The sequence below is a fragment of the Apteryx mantelli genome, chromosome 1 (assembly GCF_036417845.1).
Source record: "Apteryx mantelli isolate bAptMan1 chromosome 1, bAptMan1.hap1, whole genome shotgun sequence".
NCBI lineage: Eukaryota > Metazoa > Chordata > Aves > Apterygiformes > Apterygidae > Apteryx > Apteryx mantelli.
Genome location: NC_089978.1, coordinates 133,836,349 through 133,850,029, shown reverse-complemented (window position 1 = coordinate 133,850,029; position 13,681 = coordinate 133,836,349). Strand labels below are relative to the sequence as shown.

Here is a 13,681-nt window from a genome sequence, read left to right as displayed (position 1 = left end):
GTTTGGAACTGTCTGAAGTATGTACTTTGACACTTTTGATATAAAACTACTGTTCTGACATATACGAATTGAAATGTTTCATGTCAGCAATGGTTCATGGAATTGCCATTCATGTTGCCTTTCTGTTTGACAAATAGGGCCTCCCACATTGCATATCATCATAACAAACAATATATACATATCCCTAATTACACAGTAATATCAGGAAGCTGACTAAGGATTACTGTGAGTTGTACTTCGTTTCTTCTGAGAGGGAGAATGTGGGAGCATACTGCAGCTGAATTACAATGTCATTGAAGCACCATGCCAGGAAAAATGAGTCCCATTTGGTGAAGAAGCATCCTAAAACATAACAGTCGGATTCACTTCCCCAGCCTGAAATCCTTCTGTTTGCTCCATCCTGGCCCCAAATTAAATATTTTGCTTTGATGTTCTTAGGTTTGGGCTCAGAGATTTTGGTTCTCAAGTGATTTTTTGGTTCTCATGATTTTGGTTTTTATGATACACGCTCTGGGGAAAACCTTGGTTTGTCCACATTTTCTGATGAAATATCACAGCACATGCTAAGAAAGACAAGAGAGCCTAACTCTATTTTAAATAGTCCAATATCGATGTATTCAGGCAGTTTTTAGCAGGGAATAGACATAGGGAAATCTGTAAGGATTTTAAGGAACATTTCACTATTAGAGTTTTTTTCTGTAACACTATTACTAGCATTCTCAAGTGCCTTTGCAAGCTCCAGCCTTGATAATTTTTCCACTTAAGAAAGACCACATCTCACAATACAGAAATGTAACTTATTGAGCAAATCACATGTTCTTTATAATCCTAAATCATATTCTTTCTCCCTAAAAGGAGATGCTTATCATTACTTAAATCCTGATGGTCAATAGGCTCATCTCTGGCTGCCCACACAAAATCTATTTATCTACCAAATAGTTTTTTTCTCTTTTTGATGATATCCTCAGAGTGATATTAACCATATTGAAGGGGATATTTCCTGCTCACTATATTTGTGGGTTAACCATCTCAAAATGTAATGAAGATTTGGGCAGTTTCTTTAGGTGATATGTCTGTTTATTAGGGATGGTCCTTACAGATATGGTAGAATGTCCAAGTTTAATGGTTAATCTCTCTGATTAAACATTCTTCCTTCATAGAGGATGTGTCTGTGATGGGTGAGAGTTGAGTCTGGCAGTCCTTTTTTTCCATATTGGATGCATGATATATGATGCATTCCGTAGATTAGACTTTTTGATTTCCGCCGAAGAGGGCTGAATTGTTGTTGTCATCTCCTGAAGATGCTGAAATTTTGAGAGATGTGTGGCTTCGTCTGCAACTTCTTCCTTCCACAGGGAAGATTTTGCTCTTGTCACTTTCCCACTAAAAACCCCATCTGAGTCCTATAAGGCCTTCTTGTTCTGAAAGTTTTTGTAATTATGGACTTAGTTGCCTACAACTATCGCTGCTCCTTAATTTCCTATAATAGTAGAGCACTGCTTGGTTCCTGACTGACACCACAATGTCTTTTTGCTCCTATTCCATGAAGCTAGTTTCTAACCTATATTCTCATTTCAAACATATTTCTGGAGCTATATCCCACCTACCTCAGGCCTACTATACTTTTTAACTTTCAACCTCACACTCCCACTCACATTTAATTCTCTTCAGTTTTTCTTTCTTGATGCTTTATTTATAGAAGTATTTTTTTTGTCTGTTTCCATAAACCTGCTTCAGTCCCCTTAGAACTTTTCCTTTCTTCCTTTCTATCAGAACTTTGTTATTCAGAATTTAATAAAGTTCTTACAACAAGACTCCTTTGTTCTTTGTGGGAAAGATGCAAATGGCTTTCTGTCAGCTGCAGAGCATTCAAATCTGCAATCTCCTTTATCTCTTTTTTGTTCGAAAGGCAACCCTATACTCTGTCCATAATAAAATAAATTCAACTTAAGCCCCAGGTCATCCTGATTTAAGCAATTCCCCCTAAAAAACATATTTAACTCTTTTCCCCCACTCTCCTTCACCCATTTGCAGCATGCATGGATCCTTACAACATTAGCACAGAAATTTGAATTCCTCCCCACACCTCACATTCCCTAGCTAAAGATCATGATCAGTTGAGCTGCAGAGGTAATGGTTATTTAGCTGCTGCACAGAAGTACCACCCAAAGGGGAAAGCAATGTGCATTTATTACTGGAGAGATATATTGCCACTATAATGAATGCTCGGACTCCTGCTCTGGAAGGGAAATGCTGCCTACTGTCTATGGAGATGATGATAGAAAGTGTGACTGAGCCCACAAAAACAGCCAATACTTTAATGGGGACTGAGATTCTACCTGTAAGAGATCTAGGATTTCTTCTCAACTATGAGAGATAGGATCCCATGAGTCATATCATATTTATCATATTAATTCTGAGGGCTGGCTCAAACCTGGGCGCTGAGGCCAGGCTCAGTAATACAGGTGGAAAGTTCACAAAACCAGTAGTGAGTTGAACAGGTGACCTTGTCATCTCCTGTCTCTTCTGTGCCTTTTGGCGAGCTAAATGGTATTTTGACTGGAGTTGCTTTGCCTCCCTGGAACTCTGAGACTGAGTCATTTGAAATGTGTACTTAGGGCTGTTTACATTACAGAATGGCTGTTTTATTTCCCATAAGGGAAAGAAGGGCCACTGTGTGCTCTTCAGCTAGGGACTGCAACAGTAATTTTGTTGCGAAGCTCTGTTAGTGCTGAAGGTGCCCAGGAAGAAGACTTCCCAGAATGAGGGCTGGGAGGCTACCAAACTGCTGTCCTGCAGTCCTGGCCGAGTGGACCAGATACACCTGCTCCAGTTTCCAGAAAAATATGTGCACCTTTGTGTGGAGCAGCTGAGAAGGTCTGCTGGGCTTCCTCTCCCTCATAAACAATAAATCCTTTAGCTCCCAAACCCTGCTTCAGTCTTTCCTCTCAACGCAAACATCTCCTCTACATAATCCCACGCAGCAGGGAAAAACAGGAAGGTGTTCTTGCTTTCGCTTCCCTTCCTGTCCCTCACCTCCATTCCTCACAGGTTTGTTTCATAAATAAATATACATCTGGCACAAGTCTTAAAGGCAAGGAAATATAAGTTATAAAATACCATTGATAACTTCAGGCTACTCTGTAAACTCATGCACATTGTAAACACTGCGCACACTTAATCCTCAGGCCTAAATGAGTCTTTGAATATTTTGTGGAGTTACTCATTCAGATTTATTATGACTCTGGGAGGTGACTAATCTCTCTGTTACTGTCAATAGAACCATGCTGTTTGGGTACAATTGAAATGCTTTATATCTTGGCACACCCTTCATTTTAGGGTTTGCATTTAGATGTCATCTTTAAGCAAATTTAATCCCATTTAAGTTGTTTATGCAGTATGTATATCATTACACTGTATAGTTGTGAAAACTGTATGATAAATTGTGTCAGTCCTTTAAACTCTCATCTGACTTCTGCTCACTGAACTGTCTGTACAAGGAATATTTCCAACTTCTGAGCAGCTTCATGGAATTACTGCTGTGTTTTGAAATAACCTGCCAAGTAGCTATTTATTTCTTATCCCCTAATGGGGAATTTCCCTCTTTAAAACTGAACTTAGAAACAGAATAAATTTATGTTGGAAAGGGACTTTGGAGGTCATCTGGTCCATGCCTTTACTCAGAGCAGGGCCAACTTTGAAGGTAGATCCAACCTGAGGCAAGCCTCACATGCTGGTTCAAGGGGCAGAGAAAAGAGCTGATACCTTGAGAATCCTAAAGGTTATAAACTAGAGCTTTAGTCTATTGGAAAAAAAGATCCAGTTTGGGGGTATTACTGTGTTCCTCCTTCTCTGAACAGTTTTCACAAAGGAAAAATGAGCTATGTTTTTGTATTAAATAAAAGTTTAAACAAAAAATACGTGCTGGCTGCCACAGTCCAACTACTTCTTTCTGTTTCTGAAAGTTCCCAAACATAGTTCTCAAAATCAGTACAATACTGTTCTGGCAAATACGATTTTAATCAAGTTTTAGAAATCTGAATCCCATAAACCTCATTCTCTGCATAGAGGGAGCCAGGAATTGGGTAGACTGAGGTAGACAGTTGTTACAGAAATACTTTTAAAAAGACTTCTAAGTGATCCTAAAATAATTGTAATAGCTTATTTCATATCATATTTCCCCTAACAGGGAACTGTGTATATGAACATGGACTTCCAATATATGTTTAGGAAGACTTTTCTCCTGCTGAGTGGTAAAGCTATCATATAAATAGCTTGATCATCTCAAACTTGTTGACATAAAACCTTCTACTAAACTATATCCAATGTCATCACGTGTTCCCTATGCAAACAGACAGGCTTTGTGTAACTGTTGACTGTAAAGCTAGTTAATACCTTCTTAGATAAAAGGTTCTTGACTGTTTATTAATACAACAATATTGAAATGGCCTAAATTCCATCCAAACCTTTGAGCCTAGTGTTTTCCTATCGTGTAGGTGCCTCTGGGGGCAAAGAGGCAGCTGACAGGAAACACACAGCATAGGAACTTAACCAAAGTTTCACCTGAATATGTACCTAAGTTGCTATTGTTTATCTCCGCCTTTTCCATTTTCCCCTTTCCACACAGCAGTACTGCTGGAGGCCGCTGTGATAGTTTCAGGCAACAGCGATAAGTCAAAGAAATTTGAGTTGCTTTTACACCCACAGAAAAGGAAAACAGTAATATTTTACAAAACTTTAAAAATACACTTAAGTCTTAGAGAAGGCAGTGGGATCAGTCGCGTTCTCTCCGATTATTTTAGAGATTAGCTTCTAAGCCTGTTGAATGGTCTGTGGTAATCTTTTACAAGGTATTTCATAAGCAAACAACCCCATAGGCTATACTGCAACCTTACACTGGGTTGCAGTTTTGGAGAGAGCTCCTTGGAACACACACAGCATTCAGTTTTCCCAATATAGTGCACAGACTTAGACCCAAAGAGACTCAGATTTAATCCTGGATTTCTCATCAACTCTCTGAAACATGACCTACCCCTTAAGTTGTTCCCAAGCCACCTCTCTCCAATTAAGAAGAGCTGGATTGTAAAATGCCACATCCTGCACCCATTTGGCTTGGCAGATTTAATGAGCCATTGTGGTAGAAACAAGGTAATGCCCTCAGGCCACCAAAGACTAATCCGTTATTCCTTTTTTCCCCCCAAGCTGTTCAGCTAGCAAACTCATACCATCAGTTGCACAAATCTTAATCGTTGAAAGGTTACTGCAGACAATTTTTCTGACAGTTTTATGCCTCTCATAACTCTAGTTAGCTGTGCTCTGGCAGTTGTGATGTTCTCCCCACTCCCAAGATGAATGCCCTTTTCCAAGAGAGATTCAACTACTAATAGATCAGAACTTTCTCTTTCGATGGAATGAAAAGGCAGAGTTGTAGCTAGGCTGAATGCTGAGCCGTGACCTCCTCCTTAACAACCTCCTCTCCCAAGTGGATATATATGGCCTGGATCGGAAAGAATAATATAATTTCTTATGGTTGCATCCTTTTGATGCTGCTTTTTAGAGATGTTTGGAGACATTGCATAAATATTTCCATTTTCTTCTGCCTCCAGGCTCTTTCCAGTGGTAATACTTTGAGATATACAAATTTTGGGAATAGATGTTAATGTTCTTCTCAGACATTTCACTAATTCTCATTAAATAGATGGGAAAGCATCATCACAGAATCACAGAATCACTGAGGTTGGAAGGGACCTCTGGAGATCATCATCATCATGATGGTTTCTAGGGACAGTCCCTAGAAACAGAGAATGATCATTCCCTGTTTGCTTTCTCCATGATTTTGGAGTCATGATTTTAGCCGCTCATGATACTTAACTCCCCTTTAATATCCTTCTTCCATCCAAACTACCCTCATTCCATAAGGAGACAGCTACTCACACATCAGAAAATCAGAAGGTAATTACATATCAGCATTCATTATTTTCGGAGTTTTGTCTTATCAAAACTCTATATGCTTTGGGAAGAAAGTCATCCAATTGAATGACACCATCCTGTGGGATCTCAGCTTGAGATTTTCTTAGATAAGGACTGAGAAGACACTAAAGATCTCAGGTCTGATTAACAGTCAGTGAAACAACACAGGATTTTTTTCAGTGTTCTGCATCTGCTGCTTTTATTTCCTTCTGTACTTCACCCAGTTCTGCTCCTCAAATTTTATGAAGGTGCCAAAATACTGCATTAGTTGCAAATATAGTATGGCATAAATAATTCATTCAACATTCTGTTTGAAGAAAGTGTACAGTGGCAATGGGATTACTGGCAACCAGAAATTTTTAAAGAAAATTTTGCCATAGCCACACCAACACTGACACATTTTGAGGTTAACATTGGTCTGAGCTGTTCTTTTCTGAAAGAATTGTCTAGTGACAAACACCTCCAGAACAGTGATTCATGCACAGCAGAGCTAAACTCATGCTCAATACAAGGAAAGAAAGGCTGGGAAATGATTTTTGCTTGTGAACAGTTTCATGATTTGTCTATGGGGTGAAAATTCTCAAGAAAGAACTGGATTCATGCATCACAGAAAAGACAATATTTACAAAAAAAGTTGGCACAAAATACTACCTGGACTTCAAGGAAACTATGATGCCAGTGTTTCTGTTAAATGTGAAATACTAGTCTAATAACCAGATTCATTTAAGGTACTTTCTTTCTTACATGCCTATAAACATAAAAGCAAGAAGGTATTTCAGGGTGATGGATTTGATTTAAATATTATTCTAGTACTATCAGACTCCATACTGAAATGTGATTTCCTCAAAAAATAGAACAAATATGATCCTGCATTTAATGTGATAAGAGAAAATAATTCTAGATGGACTGTCAACGGGAAAAAAACATCAGGAAGAAATAGCAGCACTTGATTAAAAAAAAAAAAAAAGCCATAGCATTTAATCCCTAACAGAATGAAACTAGAAAGGGCAAGCATAATGTATACTGCCCATCTGTGTATTGAAAAACCAAGAGAAAAATCCTTACTGTAAGGACAATTTGTGTGGAACATATTACAAAAACTGTCTGCTAGGAATCCGTAACAGACTGGCTGGGAGTGTTTTATTGTTATCCACAGGTTGTTAAACAGTTATCCCTCCTTTTAAGTGGAAGAAAATCTGAAGATTCGAGCTGATGCCAGCACAGTCCTTGCTATCAGACTCAAATCAGAGAAGTCATGCCAAGAAGTGCGCTATTTAAAGTAGCATGCTTCTCATGCCAGGAGCCCCTTCAGCTTCCTTACTCACCATTTTCTTCCTTATTTCTATTCTTTGTTTTCTAGGAGAATGTTTCCAGCCATGAGAGTGAAAATTACAGGCTTGGATCCCCACCAGCAGTATTATATTGCCATGGACATTGTGCCTGTGGATAACAAGAGATACAGGTAAGTTTTTTAGGTGCAGAACTAGGAACATTAAGATATCTCAGTGTCAATGAAAGCCTAGAAAAAACACATACCATTTACATTTTTTCCCTCTAATCCTAACGTCTGCAATATTAAGTGGATTTTCCTATTTTTTCCTATTTTGCAACTTTTCAAAACAGAAATTCTGTTTTATTGATGATTCTGGTAGTAGACATTGGATTTTGCCATTTCTGGGTGAATGCACATGTGTTTTGTACAGTCTGGCATGGCAGACAATGCAGTTTTCTAGAAATTACTAAGTACTTGGTAATATTTTCAGAGAGGGCTTTGTTTACCAGCATTTCCTAGCCTCTTACTCCAGCTCAGAGAGAGTTAAGGAGTTGAGAAGGCACTTGTGGCAGAGTTTTACAGGGAAAATAACTGCAAAGGTGGTTTTAATAAGGAACCAAGCCTGAGCAAGTGGCTCAGAGGTAATCTGGCTTTCATTTAGAAGGTAAGAGGTTGTAATAAAGCATGTTCCCCCTTGACTGCAAATGAGAGCTTGGGGTGTTTGTGGTAGGGTAGCTGGGGAGGGGGAGCCCTGGAGAAGTTCCTCTGGTGGGTGAGTGACAACTTTTCCTTAGCCTTTCCCCCTCTCTCTTTCAGGTATGTGTATCACAGCTCCAAGTGGATGGTGGCTGGCAATGCTGACTCCCCGGTGCCCCCGAGGGTTTACATCCACCCTGACTCGCTGGCTTCCGGAGACACCTGGATGAGGCAGGTGGTCAGTTTTGACAAGCTCAAACTGACCAACAACGAGCTTGATGATCAAGGCCACGTAAGTTAGAGGCTAATCCTAGTGCCTGCTGCCTCAGCCATGCTCCTGTCAGACCCGGAGGATGTTGCTTTTGCTCTGATGCTCCCCTGTCCTTCCAGGCATGTGTGCCGGTAGACTGTCCCCAGAGAGTATTAGAGCTTCCTTCCCTACTTCAGTCAAGATGTTGCCTGGCCCTATAAAGCAATAAAGCCCTTTTCTCCCTCAAGGGGGAATTCCACTTTGACATGGCACATGCATGTAGAAGAGCTTGGTCTCACACAGACTTGTAAGATAAGAGTAATTTTACTCCCATAAGCCTTTACTTCATCCTTGCTTCCTTGTAGTACCTTTGGATGTAACGCAGAAATTTGGGGAGGAAAAAAAAAATCCTTTTCCTTCTCCTTTTTTTTCTCTTCAGATAATATTACACTCAATGCATAAGTACCAGCCCCGTGTTCATGTCATCCGCAAGGATTTCAGCAGTGACCTTTCTCCAACAAAACCAGTTCCTTCAGGTGATGGGGTGAAAACCTTCAACTTTCCAGAGACTGTCTTCACCACAGTGACAGCGTACCAAAATCAGCAGGTAAAACTGCATGCTGGGTGCCTTCAAGCTTCTTTTATGTCTGGTATTTATTAAAAAAAAAAAAGTCTGTTCTTTGTGTTTGTGAGACATTAACTTCTCTCAGAAACATAGCTCAAGGAGTATGTATACTTTACAGGCACACTGCATTTTTCTGCACAAAAAGAAAATACTTACTATGAGGCAGTGTATAGACATGAAGTATCTAGTCATAAAATCACCTTGGAGATAAGGTAGCTAGAGTAGCTGTAAAGTAGCTAGATGAGATCGACCACAAGCAGATGTATTGTGTTTACTTTTCCTAGCTGCCTTGTGGTACAAACTGCAGTGTCCTGTCTCCACTGAAATTTTGCAGCAGTATAACTAATCCAGATTAGTTATCTAACAGAGAAAACACTTTTTTCTCTTAGAAAACAGAAATGGAATCAGTTTGCTGACAAAAAAAGCCCTTGAGCATATAAAGTAATCCATGTCTTGTACATTAACTACAATTCTCATGCATATATCACATTTGATTCAGATCCTGCAGTTTCCAGTGTTACTATTGATTCCAGATACCATAAGGGAAGAGATGTTGCCATGGTGTTTGATTATAGAATTCCCTGTCTATCTACCCAGAGAATCTGTAAGAGGGAATTAATTGCTAGGGAAAAAATGAAAATGTAAGAATGGAAGCATTTGAGACACTAGCAAAAAATGAAGTTTCAGAAAGGACTGGAATGTGAATTACATGCATTTGCTTCTCCTTTTGTGGCCTGTGAAAGACAGTATCTGGTCTTCAAAGGAGGAGATTGCCTGCTTCATTGCTTCTGCAGGCCATGTTCATTGCACTCATCAAAAACTCCTTATATCCATCCATTCCCTCTGCAGTCTCCTTGAGTACCACTCACCTTCCAGCTCCTCTGCTTCAGGGATTCCTGGTAACCTTCACACCATCTCTGTCACACTTTTGGCTCAGTGTGCTCCTTTTCTCTTGTGTGCTTACACACGCTCTTGGTTATTCTCAGGTAAAACAGCTGTGCACATCCCATTCCCCTTCCCTCCCTTTCTCCTCCTTACTGGGGAGTTTTGTGTTGGCATCAGAAGCGCTGTGTAAGGTAATTTTATCCCAGTCATGTGAAACAGAATTCTGACTGGTGAAACTTTATGCTGTGTTAGTAGTGTGGTGTCAAATTATAGAGCATAAGAAACTGTCGCAAGCAAGAATGATGGCATAAACCAGCTTGAAAGATGAAACCTGATAGATATTGTTGCCAATTGTTATCACAGAAAAATGTATTATATAATTTTCTGCCATAAATTTTTGAGGACTCTTGAACTGCAAATGGTGAGGCCAACACATTTCTCCATGACAGCAGCTGAGAGAGAGAGTTATCTCATAAACTCACTGAAATATTCAGTATTCTGAATATAACTGGAGTATTCAGTACTATTGGACTGAGTGACAGTACCATGTCAAGACAGCTCAGGACAGATTGTCACATTTAGCCAGTGAATTGTTATATTTTTATATCACAACAACAAAATATGTGAATCTTTATAGAAAATAAGAAGGAGCCTTTTTCTATTTGTGAAGACCATAAAATCTTCTGAAGGGAGGGTGTCGAGAGGATGGAGCCAGACTCTTTTCAGTGGTGCCCAGCGACAGGACGCGAGGCAACGGGCACAAACTGAAATACAGACAATTCCATCTGAACATGAGGAAATACTTTTTCACTGTGAGGGTGACAGCGCACTGGAACAGGTTTCCCAGAGAGGTTGTGGAGTCTCCTTCTTTGGAGATATTCAAAACACGCCTGGATGCAATCCTGTGCAATGTGCTCTAGGTGACCCTGCTTGAGCAGGGGGGTTGGACTAGATGATCTCCAGAGGTCCCTTCCAACCTCAGCGATTCTGTGATTCTGTGATTTCTGTGATCTTGCCATGGTTTCTCATTATCTAAAAATTGTTGAGAAATCAAAGGGAGGCAAAACAGAGGACTGGAAAAAGTTCAAAATTCTCATAATTTCCCTTCTTTCTTCCCTATCTACCCCTTTCCCTTATATGAATTATTATTTTTCTGGTTCTCCTCAAATCTCTCCTCCTGCTCTTTTTTTTAAAGATTCCCACTTACAAGGTGGTGTGTGCATGCATCTCTGTACATTACCTAGAAAGGTTAGAGCTGGGACTATTGACTTCTTTGATATGCACACCTTTAAATAATTTCCTTTGGAATTGCAGGCCCCTGTACACTGAATGCAAGTTACTATCAATAGGCTCGCTTTTCTTAGTTAACTTTCATGGACTTTTTAGAGGACTCTGGCAGGTTCACCAAGCATAGATGGAAAGCCTCTGGACTACTTAGATGATAAGCATCTGGAGAGATGTACTGATGGATGTTGGGAATAGTATCATGGGGAGAGGGACAGGAGGGAAAAAGGCTCAGTCCTTTACCCATTTAAATAGACTTGAGGCTGCAGGTTGTCTTTTAAATCTGCTTTTGGAAGGTCAGTGTTCAAATCCTGGGCAGGCAAGTTATTCCTGACTGAGTTTCTGTGGCTCCCAATATCATAGGACAAACCATCAGTCTGGATAGATTGTTGTGTTGGGTCTTTCTGCCATTAGAATCTATGACCTGGGTCTATGAAAGGGTCCATGCCATATTTTATCTATTCGTACCAGGATGCTGTGAGTTCTCTGGGGACCAGGTCTGACTAACTTCCATGCTCTGTTAGAAGTTGTCATTTGCCCTGATAGCACTAAACTAGCAGTAATCATAACAACAGCCTTAGATGGGGCACAAACATGAGTTTTTTTCTGAAAGATTGTGTTTGATGGGGAAAAGCGTCAAAAGGGCTGTTTTGAAAACCTGATTTGTCCCTATCATCCCAGGTCTGGTTAGTGTCCCAGAAGAGCTGTCTTTTTGAGAACATCTTTCTGTTGTTTTGACCTCCTGCTGCTTGAGGTCTGCATGCTGCAGCTGGTCTTTGAACAGGTTCATAACCAGAGAGGAGCAGAGGCTGCAGAGTCACGACAGTTGGCACGGAGGAACCAGAAGGGATGGAGAAAGCCCTGAGTGGTGGAGAGGAAGTTAGAAAAGATCTGAGTGGAGCCGTTCCCAGAATGAGGGTGGTGGTGATGTTAAACCTGCTGAGAAGTTGTTCAGAAGTAAAAGAGATTTGGAATTAACAACAACATGAGAAAAGTCACCAAGTCTTTTTTCTGGGATAGCTTAAACCAGGACCTCAGTGAGCAGTCTGTGAACAAATCCAATTCAAAAGGGCCAGCAACATAGCCAGCTGGATTCCCTCAGAGCCCAAATGTAACTCTGCAGAAGGTGTCCAGAAAGTGTAGAGGGAGAAGATCTGGTGACTGCTTTAGTCTTGGCACAGTGGAAGGACGTCAGTGAGTGAAGTCTCCCCATCTGTAGGTATGGACAGGAAGAGCAGGGCAGGGAAAGGTGAGGGATAAAACTGGAGCACCTCTGCCCGTATATGCAAGCACAGAGACACAGACAATCATCCCTCTGCTTGCTGATACCTGTCCTGCTTCTACTGCGGTGGCTCTACAACAGCTGGAGTGAAGCTGAGTCACAGCAGGACCATAGTGAGAGTGGACAAGGATGGTGGCCAGTGGACTGGCTCAGTTCTCCCTCATTTCCTTCCTTATGTATGAGTGGTGAGGCCAAGTATGGAGCAGGGACATTTTCCCATTTGCCTCCACTGCTAAAACCAGGAAGGGAGGAAATGGAGAAGAGGAATCCACTAAAGAGCCCTTACAAGTACACACTGGATAAGGACAAATGAAGAGTGAGAGAATGCACACATGGTGTCAGTGCTCCCATGACCTCTTCTGGATACTGACTCCTAACTCTCTTGCACTCTGGTCCTCTTGAACTGGCTAAAATCGGCATCCAAAATGGAATGAAATATTCCAGCAGAAAAAATATTCTTGCAATAAAACAGTGGATTTGCTACCATTTGCTACCACTGGGAGTTTCCTGCACCTCCCTCCCCTCCCCCACATGCATGTAGTCACCAGACTTTTAACTGAAGACCAAACCTGGAAAGAGGATAGAGGAAGGAGAGGAAATGACAGGAAAGAAGCCTGTTATCTTCTTCCTTAATGGACAGACCTGTAAGACAAAATTAACAGGTAAGGGCTTGGATGCTGAGTGAGGGATCTCTGTAAGGCACTGAAGATAACCTACAACTGTAAAGAAGCACTGAAATTTCTTCTTGCCTCTCTGGGTTTCAAACATTTAGAGATTTCTTCCAAATAGTTTTTTTGGCAGTTCTGTAATACCAGTATGGGAAACTGTCTTCGGTCAGAGAACCCTTTTCATTAAAAAATAAATCTAAAATCCTCTGAATCTGCATGCATGCCCTCCAGTGGCCATAAAACTTTGCCTTACTGGGAGAAGTGTCTCTGGAAACAATTCTAAAATGCTAGCAAATCCACCACAAATCCCATACTCCACAGAACATATCTGTCTCAGTATACACGAGTCCCAGGACAGCTGCAAAGACTGTGGAAATTAAGTTCACAAATTAAGCTTCTGCAAAAATGGGAGCTGCATTCCAGATCCGAGGTTAATATCCAGAATAAGGGCTGATTCTGACAGAAGCAAAACACCTGCAAATCCTCTTTAGATCAGTTTGTATTAAGCAACTCCCCTTTGAGCAGTTTTAGCAAAAATACCTCAAATTCAATAGGATCTTGAGGTCTTGCTCCTTTTTCACCCCAGAGATGGAGTCTCTGGGACAAGGCGAGGCTGATGGAGGGAAGTTCTGTCACTACTCTTGCTGCACTAGGTTGGGGAACTGCTGAGAGGGAGTAGAATTACACAGTCTGCGGGGTCATTTTACCATTATGGAATTCACACTTAAAAATAAAGCAGGAAGGGAGA

General features: G+C 40.7%; 1 protein-coding gene across 1 annotated transcript in view; it reads left to right on the top strand.

The window, feature by feature from the left end:
- Positions 1–13,681, top strand: part of TBX15 (T-box transcription factor 15) — a 105,024-nt gene that overhangs the window by 66,340 nt on the left and 25,003 nt on the right. The window contains exons 3-5 of the mRNA XM_013958069.1: positions 7,331–7,432; positions 8,060–8,231; positions 8,629–8,796. Coding sequence (XP_013813523.1) covers positions 7,331–7,432; positions 8,060–8,231; positions 8,629–8,796 — 442 coding nt within the window. The remainder of the gene's footprint in view (positions 1–7,330; positions 7,433–8,059; positions 8,232–8,628; positions 8,797–13,681) is intronic.